Below are 22259 nucleotides of genomic sequence, written 5' to 3' on the forward strand. Positions count from 1 at the left end.
GTTCACATCAATTTTAGCTCAATTTTCAGATGTTCCTATTGAGTAGCTTGAAATTATGGAATACAGTTCAAATGATTGAAATGGTTGGTGTCTTAAATTGTTGAATTAGGTAAGGAAAATGGTATTAAGTCAAAATTAGATATTTTGTGAAATGAAATAAAAATAAATATAGTAAAGTTTGTAGGGATGACTATATTTATAACTTGTATCTTTTTATCCTTTCTTTTATTTAACAGTTTGTTATTGTTTGACTATTTTTCATATGTTGAAGTATTATGTTATTTCTGCAATCAGAATATAAACAGAAACGAAAATAATGAAAGGAAAAATATCATTTAAAGTCCACAAGAAAATTTATCTTCTTAAAAAATTTAATTGAATTAATTTCTTCCAAAATAAAACGAAACAATATTCATCAATAATGACAATCAAAATTGCAGAACTTCAACGAACTCAACAAACACAATAAATCACACGATACTTGTTGTTTTTGCTTGAAAAACTTATGCAAAGAAAAGAAGAAGAAAAATAACAATTATTTCTACTTTTAGTAAAAATAAGATTTCGTTTTCAGTACCTCAAATGATACGAAGCCTCAGGAAAATAGGAAGGGAGGTAACTTTCGGTAAAAAGAGATGACTTTTTGTTCGAAAATTAAATTTCAAGAATTTAATAAATTAATTTCTTTCGCGCGAATTAATTTCAGAAAAGGAAATGAATTAATGGAAATTGAAAAAATAATATTTTTTTATAAAACACAAATACTGTGGTCCGTAATTGTGAATTTCCACCTTAGCGCCGAACGGTTCCAAAGTTAAAAACGATGCGCGCCCACCTACTACGCTATAAGTTTTAATTAATGGGACCAACCTACCAACGTCAAGGGTTAGGTAAATTATACTTCCACCATTTTAAATTAATCGTTTAATTTGATATAATTTTTTTTAAAAAAATAAATTATAACTTAAAGATAGATAGAATGTATCAAAATAATATTTGAGCTTATGGTTTTAGGAATATTATGTGAAAAGTTAATGCGCTAAAAATTGCCAAAAGAAAAAAAACATTTTATTTTAAATGAAATTAAAAGGAGAGTAAGACGAAAAACAAAAAAATAAATAAACAGAGTATCTAAGAGCCACTGTACTTTAAATGTGGGGATAAGCTTTACATAATGTGATTAGAATAGAAACATAAGATAATTCGACAATTTAATACTCCCTCTGTCCCTAATTACTTGTTCACTTTTGAATTGGCACACCTATTAAGAAAATAATTAATGACATAGTGAGTTTACCATTTTACCCCTATTAATTATGAAGTGGATGAAAAGTTCTATATTTTTCAAAATAATTAGTCATTTAATTGAGGGTATAATAGGTAAAAAGAATTTGTTCTTTCTTGATCTGTCAAAATGGACAAGTAATTAGGAACAACTATAAAAGGAAAAGTGGATAAGTAATTAGGGACAGAGGGAGTAAATAAATAAATCTATAAATAGCTATTGAAGTAAAGATTTCCTTTATGAAATGACAAATTCGATTCACTATTTACGTAAAGATTTCCTTTATGAAATATAAAATATCATATATATCTATTTATTTGATGTAAACATTTGATTCGATATGAGTAATTTTTTATTATTATTTAACCAAATACTTCATTCGGTCATTTGTGATTTTAATTTCAACACTTTGACTAAAAACCTCTAAATAAAATTGCCAGCAGGAGCAACAAAGTTTTTCCCATGTTTTAAATATAAACTATATAACATGCCTAAAAATTGACCTCGAAAATTTTATTAATATTAATGGTAGTAATAAACAATAATTTCAAACAGGACTTTAATGTTATGAATAATTTATTGTTGATTTACAGTCCAAGTGTGCGGCGGTAGGCGTTTTAGATAATCCGATTAGTCAAAATTAAATAATTATCACCCGCCTAATTACTCCATTAAGTCACAAAATATCATAAAATAAAGTTTCTAATATTCAATTAAAAAAATCAATTGTTCCTCTAACTTGTATATTCTAACTCCACAAAAATAGAAATTCTAAGATGATTGGGTTCCATGAATGATATTTTGAGATAACGTGAAGAATAGATAAAGTAGAAAAATAAATTAAAAAAATACCATCCCGGAAGGAGCTAGCCTTTAATTTACGGATTGGATAGAAGTCAGTAACTTTAGTTCAAACATTGTAATTTTAATAAAAAAATTATTTTATATGTATTAGTAATCTATTCAAAATCTAATTAGCAAAAGAAAAAAATAATTCAAAAATTATAAATTAAAAATCTTGATTCCCCTCCTAAATACAATAATACACGAATGAAAATGAAGATGGAGATAAAAATAGTAAATTCCACGTGATAAATTAGTTAGGACTATTATAATAGGATTAGTTATAATTAGTAATGTGTAATGTTCCAAAATGGAAGCCGCCATGTAGAAGATTTGAAAATTCTTCTATATGAGATTGATGGGAAGCTTTGACTAGTCAAGTGACAATTTTTGTACTAATAATTTTGGAATAAACAAGAAAAATATTAAATTTAGAAGTATAGACAAGTGACGATATTTTGTTGTAAACTTCTAGAGAGAAAATGAAAAACTAGTTTCCCTTGAATATATTTATTACTTAGCAATTTTGATTTTTGAGTAGCAATAAAGATGAGGTGTGTTGGAACTTAGAAGATGAAGATGACATAATCAGTGTGGACTGTCGTCTGTCACTCATAAAACTCTTTTTTTTTTGCTTTCACTAGAAAATCATTTCTTATCATTTAAAAAAAAGCCTTGTTTACTTTAGAAAAAATATGTTCTCCAAAAATTGTGACCAACTACACTGAAGGATGTGATCTAGTGATCAATAAAATTGTTTGAACAGTCCGAGGTCTCATGTCTAAGTTCTAGTAGAGATAAAACACTAGATGATTTCTTCTCATCTATTTCTAACCTTGGTTGATACTATTATACTATTCTTGGCGAGAGGTGATAGATATCCGGCGGAAAAAAATGTTGATGTCCTCCTCCACGTAGCTGGGTATGGGCCTAAAAGTATATTTGATCTACTGGACTCAAGTTGGGTTGATGAATCTACTACTAACCTCATTTTACTTGGACCAAGGCCCAATAGACGAACAAACATTTTTTGAAAAACTACTTTTTTTATTTTAAAAAAACAACATTTTTGTTAGAACAAAATCCACCATCGTTCTTAACTTTTAATAATATATAATTATGTTTTTTGAGTTTTATATAAACATATTTTGATTTTTTATTCTGAATGGACTAATCACTCTATGGTAAACTATACCTGGTAAATAATGCATTCTTAATAATTATTACTTGGTGGCTTTAGATGTAATTTTGGCTTGAAGGCTTTTCAAACAACAAAAACTATACTTTAGTCTAATACCCATATTAATATGTAAAAGACTCTTAAAAAATATCTAATTAATTAATACAGTGGATAAGAGATCTCAATTCCTCTAAATTCTAAAACTAAGCAACATGTAGTTTTCTCCTTGTTGAATTTTTTTGGCACTGGAAGCACTTATTATTACCTCAAATGCTACATATTTGGCTAGCTCGAAACTCATAAAATTTAAATTTCGAATATCATCGAGTTTACTCAGGAGCTGTTGTTGCCTCGTAAATCGTGCATTTTACCCTTTGGTTGAAAAGTGAACTGCTAGAGTTGGCATCATTGGCAGGGGCATGTGGATTTAGTAAGTGCCCAAAAACGGTATGACAATTGACACATGTAGAAGTGAACTTTTTTCTTTTTATTTATTTACGTAAATTGGGAAGTAAAAAACACAATTACAAAACGATAGTAATAATAATTCAATTTGTTAATTATTATGAGACGATACATTTCACTTAGATTTTGAGCCTAATGTCAATTCTAAGTGAAGTACACCCTCTCATAATTTGATTGTATAAACAATTCAATCTTATTCCTCAATTAATACGGGACGCCATAACTCAACTTTATTCCTCTTTATCTCTCTCATTTTATATTCTGAACACAAAAGTCAATAAATTTGTGTAGATGTTGCCGTAACGAAAACTTCAGTGAGCATATCGTTTTTGTTTATTTCATTAAATGTATTATATATTTTTAATTCTTCTCTTTCCCTTACTAGACGTATTCAAGTCAAATTTGGACTACTAAAAATAGGATATAGAGAATAAAATTACGTAGCTCTTGACATACCATAATTACGTTGTGTTGACAACTTAATGTTCACTACTTGACTATATTATTCTAATGAATCTATTTAAGGGTATTTTAATCTATATATTTACATCATAATTGTATCCATGTAAGAAAATTGTGCCATTGCCATTCTTCTTCCTTCTTCATTTTCTTTTTATTTGGTGAATGTGGGAGGGTGAATAGACTTCATTATTATGTGACACAATTAATTAGTGAATTATGAAGAATTTGTAATGTAACCTAAGGGTCGACTGGTAAGCGAGATAAGATGGGATTTTTCATGATTAAATTTGGGATTTAAATTATATTTTGTTTGATTGAAAGTATAAATTTAATCTTACACAATCAATCAGACATAGTATAAATTTAATCTCAATTTTCATCCTAGATATCCACCATATCGGCTTATCTCATCCATCTAGGTATTATTTTATCTCACCTTCTTCCAAATAGGATAAATTAGTCCAGAATTATAATTCAACAACTACAATTCCGATAATTAACTTTGTCCGGGACCAAACAAATCATATAAATTTAGTCTGAGATAAACTATACCATCAATCAGACTTAAATTAATTAATCTCAACCTTCATCCTATATATCCACCATATCGGTTTATCTCCCATTCAACTTGATATTATTTTATCTCACCTTCCAAGTAAGATAAATTAGTCTAGAATTATAATTCAACAACTACGATTCCACAATAATTAACTTTGTCCGGGACCAAACAAATCATATAAATTTCTACTAATCAACTAATTATGAAAAAAAATTAGTGTGGCATTAATTTATAAGACCTTTTGTTGTGATCCAATAATTAAAGAAGTGAAGGTGTAAGAGGGATTGGGGCCTTTGGTGGACACAAAAACTTATGTGAAAAAACCAGTCAATTGTGGGACAAGCTAGTCTTAAAAATGGTGGGACTTAAGAAAGGGAGCATGCATGTGTCTTGATGAGAAGTTGAAAAGGCAAAAAGACTTACTCCCAATATTAATGTTTCTTTGTCTAATAATACTACTAACTATTTTTGTGCTTGTTTCTCATTCATTAATTTGGACATGTTATCATGTTGGTTTATGAAGAAAAAAATAGTAAACAAAGTCTCAGAATAAAGTCTATGGGAATTAAATTGTTTGGACACTTTTGGTTGGCGTAGTTGTAACAACCTATCATAATCAACGGCCAACCAATTAACTTCCTTTTACAAAGAAAGAAATAGATTAAATACTTACGTCCTACACAGTGTATTACTAGTAGGATGAATGAGATTTATTTGTTATTAATCAGAAGTTTCAAATTTAAATAATGATAATATAGAGAAATTCCTAATCGAGAGTAATATACAAATAAGCTCACGCACATGAGAAATGGACATAAAAGTAAATACGAATTTATACTTAAAAGGCTTGTTAATTTGAGAATGTAGCTAAGATGGATCAAATATATATATCCTCCAAGAAGAGTGTCATCAAACGATACACTTCAAGCTTGAAACTAATTTATGTGACTAATATTGCAACGATTTTACAAAAGGGAGGGTTCTTCCTGAATGCCCTATGCGGTGCGAAATAAAATTAGTCGATCCATTTGGTTCCGGATAATAATGGTTAAAAAAATGAATTATCTTTAGGATTGAAAAATGAATTGGACTAAACACCCATATGATGATACTAATTTATCGATCATTGCCAATCAGGTCGAAATTCATAAGTTGAATTCAATATATTAACTTGAAGTTAATCTAGAAACTCAGAACTTTCAAATCCTAAATCTGTCTCGATAATCAACATTATTAGTCTAAACTATAACTCATATGAACTAAGCAACCAAATTACAACTCACTCTTATACAATCCTTTTAGTTGGCAAATAATTAAATAAACATGTCCACATGAGGTAATAGCAAGAAAAGAAAATCGTATTAACCTAAATGACAAGAATATAGGTCATTATAGTGATAATTTAGTTTGACATATCAACTTTTCCTAATTAATTATGCATGAAATTATTTTAAGTATTATGTGGTTTTCCTAAAGGCGGGGTAACAAATCACACAAGCCACAATTTTAAAAAGTGGATGATAAAAAATTAAAAAGACGAGTGGCTTTCATATATATAAATGTTGTTTAGGTGTTTAGTATCATAGCTTATAACAAACTAATAAAACACATATATTAATATTATCAAATTATATATAAAAAAATTATAAATGTTATTTAGGTGTTTAGTATCCTAGCATATATATATATATAAATGTTGTTTTGGTGTTTAGCATCATAGCTCCAAAATGAGTGTATTCCTAATTTAATACTCAAAAGCATTTTTCTATTAATATTGTTCAAATAAAATTTATTTATCAAATATCAAGGAAAACTGAAAATATTTCCCAAATAAATTAGTCAAATCTAATTTATTTTTCTTCAAACGGAACAGGACTAGACAAAACGTAAATGACAAAAAGAGTTTGAGCAACGGGGCAGATTTCACTTGTCTGTCACTTCTATTCTAAACTCATAACAAGTGGCGATCATTTATTACGATACCGAATTCTTTTGAATTTAATATTTTTAAAGTAAAATATAAAGTTATGTGTAATCTTCAAAATTTTGTTAAATAACAAAACTCAAATTCATAAGTTTAAAAATATAATAAGTAAATGCTACGAATTTTAAAAACTGAATTCATAGGGTTTAAATTCCGCTTCTGCTCCTGACATAACTGTTAAGAGAAAGATGAAGAGAATATAAATATTTTTGGGTAAAATTAACTTTATAATATATTTTCATTGAGTTTCATAATATAATATTATTTGAAATTGAGCAACTTTCTCTTAGACTATTCATTTAATATAAGATCATGCCCGCTTTTAGAAAAATGTCTTTTATGTTTACTTTAAACACCTGATGGAGCGTCAATCTAAGAATATAATTCTAAACCATATAATATAGTCCAAATTAAAATCATTATATTCCCATTACAAATAAATAAATAATGAGAGCTTCACTTTTCATAATTAGTAGTTTATATTTTCAACCAATGTAGAATAATTGGAATAGAAAGAGCGACAAAAAACAACTCTTTTGGTTTCCTTATCCATATTGAGGTCAGACTAAATTTGAATTCACACATTACAGAATTCATTTCAAGCATGATTCTCTTAACATAATTTATTTCATTCTAAAAAATTTAAACTTGAAACCTCTAATTAAGGAAGGTCGACACTCTCAAGAGATTTTTTTATAATTTTAAAAAATTTAAACTCTAAATATCCTTGATTGTATCGAGCTGCTCCGGATTAGAAAATACTAAAGTGGTGTATGGTAGAGTGACTAGAGTCCAATCCCCTCTAAATTGTATATTTCAATTTTCAATATAATAAAATCCTTTTATCTTTTTGGTATCTGATAGAAGTATATTCCTTGAGGATGTACTATTGCTATGCTATTAATATTATTGTTTAGGCATTTTAATATTAAAAGAATTATTATCACATCTCATGTTAGTGGCTGTTATAGTGATCTTAGAAGCCATAACTTTTGTTTAATTAACAACTAACTCACTAATTCTTAGAGTATAATTTAAGTGGAATACTCTCTACGCCTATAAATAAGAGTTATTATTGTGATAAAATCATATTCATGTAGTGTAAAGGAGGAAAAAGAAAATTCCAAATACTCCCAACATATTTCAAATTTTATACGTTCATTCAATTTACTTTACAATTAAATCGATATGAAAAATTATGATCGAAGAAAACTACGCTATGTAATCACATATCAAAATAATAGTTAATAAATATCTTTTCTTATTATTTAATTTTATTAGATACTATATTGTATATTTAATTAGCGATTATATTATTTTGATCAATTGGTCAATATATAACTTGTCATTTTGAATGGGGTATCTCTTAGGTGACTGAGCTAGTAGGGATAATTAATTAATTAATGTAACAAAATTTATTATGTTTATTTTTTATTAATTAAATAAGAAAGAGATAGCCATCTGTGACAAAAGAATATTAGTCAAATCTTAGCTTCCCAGTTCCCCACTTAATTAATTTTTCAAAAAATAAAAAAAGTTGTTGAATGATGCAACAAACAGAACTAAATAATTTAAAACAAAAAGCTTCTACCATATAATATAAGTTTGTTTTTTTATAGTGTTATTTAATTTACTCATATAAAATATACTACTGCTACTAAGTACTTGATTAAAGTTACAATTTAATACCAATTTGACCCCTTAACTTTCAAGATAATCTAGTGAAGCCCCTGAAGTTTCTTGAGTACTAATATCCCCCGTCGCATGCATTCTTTGGATGACCTAAAGGCTTTGAACATCATAATTTTGTCTCGGGTTTTAACTCCAAAGGCATATTAATAGTTGAATCCCAGACTCAAATTTATATGACTTCTGATTTTCACAAATGAGATTTACGTAAGATAAGTGTTGTAACAAAATCTTTACGAATTTATAATCTATAATTGATGGGTTGTTGCGATTTATATGAATTTTGAAAAGGAGTATGTATAGCAATTTCTTATAAAAATAAATCAAATTAGAAAGAAAATATAAAAGGAAAAAGTAGATTTCATCACATATAATTAGATAAAAATTGATTAGTGCTCTTATATAATTGAACCTAATACCAAAAGATTCATGATAAAGTAAAATCCATTCATGTCATATTTTGTCCCAATTGGTACTTTTTGGCTGATAGAATAATCAAAATTGATATACTTCATCACTTCAAATGTTGATAAGCTTTGAGGATTCATCTTTTTTACTTTTAAAAAATGCATAGAATTTTTGTCGTCATCATGAACGAATTATTCATTAAAAATCGTTCTAAAAAGTGCAATATTTCAAATTTATTTTGTTAATTTCAGTTTTGATTATCTAACACTTGATGACTTGAATAAGTGATACTTCATTCATTAGTTAAAAAGAATTATCTCAAATTACTTGACATTTCACAATTTCATTTTACTCCTATTATTTAATGTTCTTGAAATGAGATTAATTTAATCTTATTAATAAATGATGTTTAATTTATCAAAAAGAGATAAATCATACAATAGTAAAATTATTTTTTATTTATTTTCTTGATTTTCAATTCGGTGTTCGATTTCATACTTGAGCTCGATTAAATTTAAATTCGCGTTGGAAAGTCTCAAGAGGTAAAACACTCTCTAACAAAGATGAATTTGTACCCAAGGAGACTTCGAAACCTTTGATTAAGAATGAATAAATACTCAATACTCCACCACAATTCTTATTAATATTTTTATTTATGATTTTTTAAGAAACACGCAAATAGAAAATTTGACAACTAATACTTCCTCTATTTTCATATAAACTAAATTGGCGAGACAATACACACTTACTAATAAAAATATTCAAGGATATGATTTAAATCATATTTTCACTATTATTCTTTGTGAAATCATAAATATAACTTTGTAAATAGTGTAATTTATCTCCTAAAAAATATCAAACTTTATTAAAAAAAAAGAACAAATATGAAAATAAATTCAAAACATCAGTCTTGATTTTTGAACAATTCAATTATTTTTAATAATAAAAAAAATATCAAAAAATTCCGTTAATATGGAATAGAGAGTAGTAACTACTATGAAAAACATAGGGAGTACTAATGCAACATTGTAGAAAGTTTAGAGGTATCATAGTGTGCAGCCATAAAAGTTTAAGGGGAAAAAATTAAAATAATACCTAAGTTAATTGAAGTAATTAAATTAAGGTAAGTAGCAGTGTTTTAAACCAAAAAAAAAAAGCACATTTCCCAAGTGACACGTGTCAATGTCTCCATCAGTGGGTGCAGCAAAGTAATTTGCATGAGGGGACGCACTCACTTAAAAGCGATCCAGTCAAACTCCAAGACTGTCATTTAATTATTAATTTATTTAAATAAATAAATCACCAAAAAAAACTTAAAAAGAAAATATTATTTTTTCAGAAAATAAGAATTAAGGGATAAGATTAAAAAATAAAATAAAAAAGGAATAGAGTACACAAAAACATATACACACACATACAGCACACTCTGTCCTAGTTATTGACCAGTCAATTTGCTTAGCTGCCACTTTTTCAAAAGGCAAATCCCAATTCCAACTCTAATATTTTTTTCTACTTTATTATTTCTTGTAATTTTATTTACAAAACTATAAAGTTTAATGTAATATTTGATGGAATATACATTATTTGTTTTTTAACCTAGGAAGTTTTAATTTTAAAATTCAGTATTGAGGAAAAAAACATTAAGTGATTCTTTCCATCAGTTCAAGCTTAATGCTGGACAGAGTTACTTAATATCTGGTGTTAGTATGAGGTGACAGATAACCCATGAAATGAGTCGAGGTGCACGAAGGCCGATCAATATACCAATGCCATAAAAAAGATAGGCCAAGATTTTCGGTCCAAGCCTTTGCAACAAATAGTTAAAAAAAGAGTGTTTACATCAATTAATTACTCCCTATATTTCAATTTATATTATATTACTTGACACAAAATGTAAGAATTTTTTTAATAAAAATTATATAGTTTAAAACAAGAAAATAATGACAAAATCATATATTTTTATCCACACGAATGAAATGTTTGATGCTTTTACTTTATATCTTTAATAAAAGTATGGTAAACACTCTTATCTTCTTTAGAATTAATGACATCATTTTTAAGTCAATATTGGAGTGTGTATTTATTCTTTTGGTCTAAACCTTTTTTTTCTTTTTTTTTGCTTTAAGACTAAAATGTAAAAGAGGGAGTTTAAATTATATTCATTGGCACCATAGTTAAATTACTTTTATCTGTTATAATAAATGATTACAAAACTATATTTATGATACTCTTCGATTTACACTAAAAGTATAATCATTTTTTTCTATAACAATTTTATTAGATAATTTATGACCGCTATAAAGATTATATGATATAACATGAAATAATTTTTTCTGGAAAATTTGATTGTTTTAGTAAATATTATTATGAAAAATAACAATTACTCACAAAATATTTAAATGGATATATATAAACTCGAACTTTGAAATTATTTTACTACTATAAAGTATGAAAATTAGAAAAGAATCATAAGTATTTTATGTCCCCAAGACTACGCCGCACGTTACAGTTTGACCATCTGACCCGTCTTTACGTCTCTTTTATAATTACCCAATATTCATCCGTGACTCTCTAACCTAAAGTTTTTTTTAATGTTTTATATTTGTATTAGTATTTGATTATTTTGAATTCGTGTGATATAAGACCTCATTCAGAAGTAAATATTTTTTATCGAGAATTTTTTTAATGTCTAAAGCTTAAATCCAAAAATTTTATTAAAGAAGGAACCATCATATTGGCTGCACCACATCCGTTAGTGATACCTAGAGTTCTTTCCTACTCTCCAAAAAGCAAATAACTCTCACTTTTTTTTAATGCCTTCATTTCAAATTATACATTATGATTTATAAAAGTAAATTATTTTACTCGTAATAGTAATTGTAGTTAACATACATAAATAGAGATAAAGAATAAGAATAACGAATAGTTAAAGAGATACACGACAAATAATTTCAAGTGAAGTTGTAATAGTCATAATAATATTTCAATTTTTTCCTAAAAAAAAAGAATTTTAAAAAACCGGATATCTCGGTGGCATTGGACTTTGGACCACAATACCACGTGTGGTCCACGAGCTTCTCTGGTCAAATTAACCGCCTATCCCCGGTAATTTTCCAAAATTACCTAAAATATTTTCTATATTTCACAAATTGTAGAAGAAAATATTGATTGTAAGACAATAAATCACAATTGAATTGTTGAAAGTCTAGTGGTTCAATTAATGATAGTAATAATAACATGATGTCAAATATGCTGAAAACTTTTGAAAATAATTTAATAAAACTAAAATATATTCTTAATACAACAACAAACACATTCAATATCCACCAAAATCTCATAAGTAATTGATAGAGTATCCGTAGACTTTAACATAATACTCAATATTCAGTGAAAGTTCATAAGTGAATGTATGAGTAAGTATACATAGACCTTTTAACATATTCAGTGATTAGGTGAAGATGGAGATTTTTCTAAAAGATCTTCGACTCGAGTATAACGAATCAGAGTAAATAGATTAGTTTTAAAAAATAATTTTTGTAGGGTTTCCAGGTATAACTTGCCCCATATCCATCGGGGCGTGGGAGGGGGTAGGGGGCTCACACTCAAAGAGGTAGCTGTTCTTCCCTTTTTCCCCTTTTATTCTCTCTCATTTCTGGGTAAGGTTTCTCTTTAACTTATTTCTCTCTTTTCTTGATCTAAAACTTGTTGTGGGTTTCAAAGTTTATATCTTGGAGTTTCTTTATTAAGTGGGGCTTTTCTTCTTTCTTGCATTTGATTACTTTTTTCTTGATTTGTGGATTGGAATGATTTCAATCTTTTGGAGGTTGAAGGAGAAGTGAGAAAAGTGGAGAGAGTATAGCTTTGGTATTAGAGAAGGGGATATTGGTGAAAAGATCCTGTAACTATAGTCTTTGATGATGATAATGATGGTGAAAATGAGCACTATGGCTCTTTTGACCAGAGAAAAAGAGTTCAGATAAAAGAAAAAGATGTCCCCTCCTGTCAAATCTTGGTTATAATTGTCAATGAGCAAAAGAGAGAAGACAAAAGAGTGCAAAGACTGTTCTTTTTCTTTTCTCTTTTTTCATCCACACGCTTCATTTTTGCCCTCTAAATGTGATGTTCTTGCTGCTTTGAAGGCTGAAGCAGACCCCTTCTTGTTCTAAAGGGGAAGATATTCTTTGTTAGTTTTTTTAACATTTGACTAAAAGGGTCAGTGAAAATGCCTATGTATGTGCCATCTAGGGGGAGGGTGGAAGAATTTGATGTTGGGGGTGGTGGGCAGGTGTTGGATCTGGAAACTGCTGTTAAAGATGGGATTTTGGGTGGTGGTGGTGGGGTGGTGGTTCATGGTGGTGCTATAGAGAAGAAGTTGAGTCTGAGGAAAATGATGGAGGAGCTTGATTCAATTGAAGTTCCTTCAGTTTTCATTTGTCCAATTTCTTTGGAACCCATGCAAGATCCAGTAACCCTTTGTACAGGGCAAACATATGAGAGGTCTAATATCCTCAAATGGTTCTCTTTGGGGCATTTTACTTGTCCCACAACAATGCAAGAGCTGTGGGATGATTCAATCACTCCTAATAGTACTCTTCATCAGCTGATTTACAGTTGGTTTTCTCAAAAGTACTTGGCTATGAAAAAGAGGTCAGAGGATGTTCAAGGAAGGGTTTTGGAGATTTTGGAAACCTTGAAGAAGGTTAAAGGTGAGGCTAGAGTTCAAGCTTTGAAGGAGCTAAGACAAGTTGTCACTGCCCATGACTCAGCCAAGAAAACAGTGACAGATAACAGTGGTGTTAGTTTGATTACTTCACTGTTAGGTCCTTTCACCAAACATGTTGTTGCTTCTGAGGCAATTGGTATTTTGGTACACTTGGATCTGAATTCAGATGGGAAGGCTAATTTGATGCAACCCAATAAGATTTCCCTGATGGTGGATACCTTGAATGAAGGATCCATTGATACCAAGATAAATTGTACGAAATTGCTCGAATTGTTGATGGAAGGGAAGGATTCAGAGTATGAAGTTTTGTCAAGCTTGAGTCTTTTTGTAGGATTATTGAGAATAATCAAAGATAAGAGACACCCTAATGGGGTGTTATCTGGTTTGAGATTGCTCAAGCTGATTTCATCGCACGAATCATTGAGGAACTCAATTGTTGGTATTGGGGCAATCCCCCAATTGGTGGAAGTATTGCCCAACTTGAATGCTGAATGCTTAGAATTAGCCTTGGTTATCCTTGAAGCCTTGTCTACCCTTCCAGAGGGAGCATTGGCATTGATGGATTGCCGTAGCACCATTCCGAATGTGGTTAAATTGCTCATGAAGGTATCAGAGAGCTGCACTCAATTCGCGTTGTCAATTTTATGGGCAGTGTGCAAACTTGCCCCAGAAAAATGCTCATCTGTGGCTGTCGAGGCAGGTCTAGCAGCCAAGTTGTTGCTTGTTATTCAAAGTGGATGCAACCCTGTGTTGAAGCAACGGTCTGCTGAGCTCCTGAAACTATGCAGTCTAAATTACTCAGAGACCATCTTCATTTCCAAGTGTAAGCTTACCAAGACGATGCAATGAGGTGACATGGTGTTGTTCATACGGTTCAACTAAAGTCCGTTCTATACCCGCAAGGGCAAGGTGCGCTCAACAGCTCGCGGAATCTGTATAATTGGACAAGGAGGTACCTACTTGTACATATTAAAGAGCTTTAGCTCTCATGAAAAAGGCTTCATAATGTGGATTATAGATAAAATGCTTATATCAGACTATGGTTCGGTGCCTTCCATTTGATCTTTCCGCTGAGGTTTTCCAATAACGTATGCCACACCGTGGTTTCAAATTGATTCTTCAAATCTTTGTAGTCACTTAGACCGGTGATTTGATTGCCTTATTGCTACAATTGAATGCTATAGATCATATTCACTATGTAAAACGGGGAAGAATGTCCAGCAAAGCTAGTGTTTGAAATTGTAATTGTACACATTCCTTTTGGGATTCTCCGAGCTTATCCCAATTCCCAAATTTTCCCCTATTATTTTTAGAAAGTCCTTAGTGACTTTCACTTCTTTGCTCGATCGGAAGGTTTCACTCGGGAGTTCTTTTTTTCATTGCGGAGATTGTCATTTGTAAAAAAAGCAACATTTCCAATATGAAATCAGCATTCACAATGGATTCAATTTTCCCTTCTCAATTGTTGTCTTAGCTTTACTTCTTATGTTTAATCTGCTTTTGCTTCTTTTCAATACCTTACTTGTCTCAAGTGATGATTCACCCTTATACTTTTGTGAACTTTCAAGTTATTTTTGGTGTTCTGTTCTATTCAGAATTTGGATATAAGTTTTCTTCTGTAGATGTAATGAGCTATGTTGTTTGGACTCGGTGTGTGTTGGATCCTTCAAAAGAGCACGGGTATGTCATCATTTTTGTAGAGTCCGAGCAACATAGGACTAATGCGCAGTTGTGAATGTTAAAAATTGTTCTTTGAGGATAGTGGCACTTCTGTTTACAATAGAGATCTTTGTTGGAAAGAGCTGTTGCTGATTGGAAATTCTGTCAGTATACGTCTCTCTTTTTTCTAGCTTGTTTGTGCGGTAGAATGGAAAGAGAAGGAAAAAGTAGAAAGAGGACTTCAACTGAACTGAAACTTTCATGTTCCATTAAAGTCCTGGTAATAATAGCACTAAACAAGAAAAATAGCACTTCCATTGAGTCACTATCATGGTTCTCATAATGCACATATCAAACTAAGTGAAAAAACTCCAAAAGAAGATGAGGGATGAACAGTACAAAACAGAACAGATTCCAAAGATGTAATAAAAACCCCAAGTTTCAAAGCTTTCCCCTTTAGCTCTTGGTCCCTTGCTTAAGCATGCAGTCACAATTGGTAAGAAAAGGGGTAGGTGAAATGTCTTACACAAAACAACTCAAAGAGACACCCAGGTTGTGGCTTAGTAGTCAACAACGTCTAGTGGGAGATATCAAGAATTCAATCAAGGTGAGCGTTTGTGGCCTAGTAGTCAACAACATCTAGTGGGAGATATCAAGAATTCAACCAAGGTGAGCGTCTACGGTCTATCTAGACATCAAACTCCACTTGTGAGATTATACTGAGTTTGTTGTTGTAGTCAAGGTGTGCACAAGCTTATCAGAACACAAAATTGTCATATCCGGTGAAACTAATCGAGGTGTGCGTGAATACACAGATTACTAGAAGTGTCATTCTTGTAGTTAACAAAACTTGTTCAAATGGTCAAAATAATGAGTTTCAAGATTTGGAAACACGTGCTGATGAGGTATTTTATACTCATTGGACTTGGAGAAGTGTATTCTAGGGTATTGAGGAGGGTGGGGGTATAAAGACACCACCCCACGTACTCATATCTTGGACCAAGAAAAGGAAAGTAGATTAAAAAAAGTGAAGGTGAAGAGGGAAGTTGAAAAGTGCACGGACAAATAACTTACCTTAAAAGAAGAGGAGACAAGTTAGTAGTCTTTGTTGGCATTGCAAAATAGCAACTTTGACTGAGATCTAAGGGGACTTAAAAGTAAGCAAATTTTGCTGAGAAAAGCATATTACTTGCTGCCTGTGACCTTGGAGGTGAACCCCATTTTAAGCCCTTTTTCTTTTTGGCATTGCAAGTTTTATACAACATCTTCAAAGCTGGAAAGAGCTCTCAATTGGGGACTTTTTCTAAAGGCCAAAGAACATTGTTTGCTTGGTGGAGCTACTTTTAAATTAGCTTACGTGTTCCTCGATTAATGTATCTAGTACTTACTAACTCTCAATAATATATGTATTAGGTAACTCTATCTATCTATCAAGATTTTAATGGGAAATCACCAAATATATTTCAATTTTTGTTAAGATTTGAACCCTAATTTCTCGTGATTTTTCCTCGATTCATTGATAGCTAGGTCATACTTTAACCACATTGTTTCTCTTGCTTTTGGCTTAGTCCCCCCCCCCCCCCCTCCCCCACCCCCTACCTAGTAGGAGGTTCACACGATGGATTATTCCTTCAATAGTAGAGTGTGCCTCTGTTAATTGCGTCGTTGTGTTTGTACTGTGAGGGTTTCAGTCACATGAATAGTTCAATATGCTCATCAAAAAATTTCATTGACAAAAATCAACAAAGAGAAGGAAATCATTACATGTATATTAGAAAGATTGTCCTCGGCTGAACATAATATGAATGATTAGAGTGATAGTGATTCATCACCTCGACTTGTGTCCAGTGCTGGCTCTATGCTTTGATAATTAAGGCATATGCCTTCGGCCCCCAATTTTAGGAGGCCTCAAATTTTACCAAGAATAAAGTATGTGTTAATTATTTTTATTATAAAAAATGATTATTTATAATAAAAAGTATTTAAAAAATTTATGTTACTTTATTTTCTTTGACCCCATTTTGTTCTAACTCTTATCTTTATTTAAAATTTGTCAACTTATTACTTATATTATGTTTAATTCATATAATGATTGTCTTAGTGAAATAAAAAAATTTCAATGTTGAATTGATAAAATCATATCTGAAACTAATAATTGAAAAAATAAATCGAAGAAATCATTTATAAAAAAATTCTAAGTAATAATTTGCATTTGAAAAGTGTAAGAAAGATAAATTTAAAATAAACACATCTGAAATTTGTTTAGATTTTAGGCCTTCAATTGAAATTTCGCTTTAGGCCTTCGATTACGTTGAGCCGTCCCTGCTTGTGTCTCCACCACATCTATCTCTTTCCCTTTTACAAACTCAGATTTCCAATCACTGTCTAGGAAGGGAAAGGAAAGACAGAAAACCTATGCTTACGTGCTCGTCATTTGTGTCGTGCTTTCGGTCCGGATTAACATAAAGAATGAGGAAACTAATTATTTTTCACTTTTCGAAGAACAAAACACGAAAATAAATCTCTTGTGCTCATTTATGACTTGAATAAAAGAAAATGACGCAATAAATAGGTTTGTATTTCACTTACATATCCTATAATTATTACTTTCACTGATTTCCTTGTGTAAAAAGTTACAACTATATAACTAAGATAACATTTGAAGTAAATTAGAAAATCAAATCTCATATAAATTCACATTTCATAATCTATAAGGACCACCATTTTTTTTCCATATAAGAATGCCAGTGGGGTTACATGTTTATACATTAAATGTATTTTCATCTAACAATATTTCATGCCTAAATGCATATAGTAAAGTCACAATCAACATAACTCATTTTTTGCTCTGTACAAATTTGAACAATTAATATACTATAAAGTTTTTCAAAGAGAACCACTGTTTTGGTCATAGCCTAACAAATCTAACAATTTGAATTCAATAGACATTTCTTTAATTTCTTTTACAAGTTGAAGTTGAATTATTGCAAGTGGAGCCAAAAAATTTCATACTGCAATAAAGGAGTTTGGAATCTAGATGCTCTTTTAATGCACACTATATTTAAATTTTGGCATTATTTTTTTATTTGGTTTCCCACCATTCGGTGTTCATTCGAAATCTGCATTGGAGCCTCGATAAAATTTAAATTGTGCCCTGTATAACCCATTCGAGAGTAATGCTCCCAACATGATTTTTTTCATAATTAGGACTTGAATCGAGACCTTTAAGCTAATGATAAATTGGTAGCATTTTTTTTAACTTGGCTTTCACTTGGATTAATTAATTTAATCAGGCACACGATCCAATGAGGATTCAAAATATCTCTGGTGTCACGTGTGCTTAGGGACTAAATTTTATTTTCATTTATTTTAATAAAATTAAATTTATTACATTTTATAATAATGTTACAGAAATCCAGTTTTTTTTTTAAAAATGTTTACACATTGTGGGATAGCAATTAGGATAAATTAATTTAGTGATTATTACAGATCTAACTTCGATTACGGTACTTGTCTGGATGTGTTTTTTAACGTATAAGGCAAAATAATGTTATACTCCTCAGACAGTGAATTATTAAGGGAAAATTACGTAGCTAAGCAAACTTATACTACTTAATTATCTATCATAGCTAATGTTTGTTTATATTATCATTCGCAGCCATTTAATTTCTGTAATTACGTTTTTCAATTCTCCTTATTTGTATAACTGTGTATAGCATTCTTTTCCTTATATATAAATGGTTCTATTCTCTCTCTTCAATCACTTTACCTTATTTTCTCCTTTATTCTCTCAATCAAAATTGATTTCAAATTTTGAAATTTTTTGTCATTCCTTCTCAATCGTGATTCCTGATTTATAGGTAATTGTTTTATAGTTAAATTCTCTTTACATTTTATTTTTTCTGTGATTTCATCATTTTCCGATTTGTATTTATATATCACTGGATTTTTTTTGATTTTTCAGATTTTCAGATTTGTATATCTAAAGATGAAGATGGTGAAACATAATTTGTATAAAATTATTTGTATAAACTTTTGAAGTTTGGATCTACACTATATTGTATATTTTCATACAAATTCAGTTTGTATATACGAATTTAATTGTATATTTATGAGGTAAAAGGAAATCTCATTTTAGTTTTTCAAATAAATTACATTTTACTATATTTCTTTGTATTTGGGTTTGGTTTGGGTCAAATCTGTACCCATAGTTGTATAATAATATATTGTATAATTGTTATTCAAATTGTATAATATTATTTGTATAAACCATTCAAACTTGGATTTACTGTTGTATATTTTTTTGTTTTCACATCTACTCTTAAGGTTTGTTGTTTGTATAAATTCATATATTTGTAGACACATTTTCTCTAAAAACTATCCCCTCGATAACGTAGTCAATGTAACAATTTGCATCATCCCATTTTTTAGAATGTATTACCAAAATACAGATGGAAGACATTCCTATATAGACAAAAAATAACTCATGTATACATATACAAACACGAATTCAAAAATATACAAACACACATTCAACAAACAACTCTTCCACAAAATAAATAATGTAAAATTATACATATACAAAATATACAAGTTAACAATCAAATTATACAAGTCCACAAATCAAATTTATGTCAATTATACAACTACAAAAGTGATTAGTTAACTTATACAAATAATTTTTCCACATAATTATTTACACCCAACAATCAATTATACACATACAAACACTAATCCCATCAAGTCTAATTATACACATACATACACTAACCCCATCAAGTCTAATTATACACATACAGACACTAACTCATACGATTCTACAAATAACGTAAAATTATACATATACAAAACATACAAGTCTATAAACAATCATTGATGAATATATTTATACAATTACGGGCGTATACTATTTGACATAAACTATAGTAGATTATACAATTGAATTCTACTTTTATACATTTATGTACTCAAATTGCATATATCAAGTCATCTCTCTCGATCAATTCAAATACAATTGAAAACAATTTCTTCAACCAACACTCCAATTATCAATCGAGTAATTATACAATCAGGGATAAAAATTAGTTAATTCTCGATCTATTAGAATACAATTGCAAACAACTGTTAGAATGAAACTCTAATTATTAATGGAGAATTTATACAATTACATATACAAATCAGTTCTATTGCTCTGCTTTTTCAAGTTCCTCATCTACATGAATGCAAATCAAAAACACAAATCAATGCAAATCAAATATATGTTTCTAACCGAGAAAACTAAGTTGTCGCCGAGATTGAATCGGATGTACAAAGATGAAATCAATTGGATTGTACGAATAAGATATAACTTTGTAGGAAAGTCTAACGAGCTAATAGTGAATTAAGTGATTTTATACCTTTTCCTAGCCAAGATTGCCGCCATTAGCTTTCAAAAAATTTGAATTCAATTTTGTATAAAACTTCGAAAAAAAGAGAATTATACAGCCGAATGCCGATCACCGCAATAGCAACTTGTAAATATAGCTACGGTTAGTAATTATGGAAACTTTAGCTAAGGAGAATAATTAATTTAATTATGATAGCTATAAGTGAAAGTTTCCCAATTATTAATTGAGTATTAGTATTTGTTATTCGTGTGTTCATTTTTATTTGTTAATTATTTCAAAATTAAATATTTATTTTATGGTGTAGTTGGAGTAAAAGTAAATATTTATTTTTAACTGTTAAATTTTTTAGGTTAAATGTTAAAATTATTAAATTAATTCATTCCAACAGTAACATCCACTATCATCTTCTCCATAGCCGTGTCTCATCTCTATCGTGGCATCTATCCTCGACTTGAAAGGGAGAGTATAAGATTTTTAAAGAAGTCAACTAAAATATATTGACAAAAATAATGTGTCGACAAATAGAAACTGTTATATATGCTAGATGAACAAAAGTTTTATGAACAAATATGCCTAGAAGTATTTCTAGACAAATATTTGATTTGTTTAACGTTTACTTATATTTCGCTAACCATTTGATAATAATTTAGATAGAAAACTCATACTTTCAATAATTCAGATATGAAACTTAATACGCGAAATTGCATGTCTCAAACGCAACTCATAAATCGATGAATGGGATTTACCCTTTGCTGATGTAAGGCGCAACTCGTGCTATTTCTAAGTCTTCCCCAATAACTCAAAAAAGAATTAAATCAACGCCACCATATTACAAATTTTCTTTATTTTTGAAATCCTTGTTAGGAGATATTTATTATCTATGATTAATCAATTTTTGATTATTAATTGTTTAATTTAATTTGATCGATAATAAAATGCAAAAATAAAATTGTAATTGCAAAAATAAAATTGCATTACAAATTTCTACATTAATCACTTTGATTTAAGATGAAATTATTCGAATTCGTTCTAAAAACTCATGCAATAAATTGGAAAAATAACATTAATTGTAAGTTTTTGTCACAATCAAATCTAAATTTGAGAAGATAAAAGATAATACTAATTTGTATCAAGAAGAGATAAAGTATTGCAATGGAGAGGTAGTTGCCTAGTTTGTGTTGCCTAATGAACAAACGTAATACTAAACTTTAGGAAATAAGATTAGAAAAGTATTAAAGTCATTGTTATATAACTAGAAGTACAATAATAATTTAAATATAATCTTATTGAATTATTAATTTAACCATTAATCAAAATCATAAAATTGCATATCAAACCAATAACCCAATAAAATAAATTATACAAAATTGTCAAAAATTCATTAACTCAATAACCAATACCAATAAATCAATAATAACTTTTTTTATTTAAATTTAATTTTATTGATTGATTCAATTTTTGCACATCCCTAAATAAGTTAGCCTCTCTCTCGGGTATGAAATTGAATTTACTCTAATATATGTCAGATTGTCAGTATCCGCCGTATTGAATTTTAACTAATTCAGATTGACATGAAATTTCCTAAGCCGATTAAAAAAAAAAAAAATATATGCAG

At 29.5% G+C, this 22259-nt stretch overlaps 2 protein-coding genes across 2 annotated transcripts in view; one reads left to right on the forward strand and one right to left on the reverse strand.

Annotated features, from left to right (window-relative positions):
* The window catches only part of LOC125829951 (G-type lectin S-receptor-like serine/threonine-protein kinase At4g27290), a 320066-nt gene that overhangs the window by 8398 nt on the left and 289409 nt on the right, over positions 1–22259 (reverse strand). The window lies entirely within an intron of this gene.
* LOC125829966 (U-box domain-containing protein 30-like) lies at positions 12652–15041 on the forward strand. The gene has a single exon (XM_049509195.1). It carries the CDS (start codon positions 13098–13100, stop codon positions 14445–14447), a length of 1350 nt encoding a protein of 449 aa, XP_049365152.1. The 5' UTR covers positions 12652–13097; the 3' UTR covers positions 14448–15041.

This window comes from Solanum verrucosum, unplaced genomic scaffold (assembly GCF_900185275.1).
Source record: "Solanum verrucosum unplaced genomic scaffold, falcon-dt-bn FXZP01000282.1, whole genome shotgun sequence".
In the NCBI taxonomy this organism is placed as follows: domain Eukaryota; kingdom Viridiplantae; phylum Streptophyta; class Magnoliopsida; order Solanales; family Solanaceae; genus Solanum; species Solanum verrucosum.

Excerpts from the sequence above, each read along its gene's own strand:
- LOC125829966 (XM_049509195.1), top strand. The coding sequence starts at position 13,098 with ATGCCTATGTATGTGCCATCTAGGGGGAGGGTGGAAGAATTTGATGTT.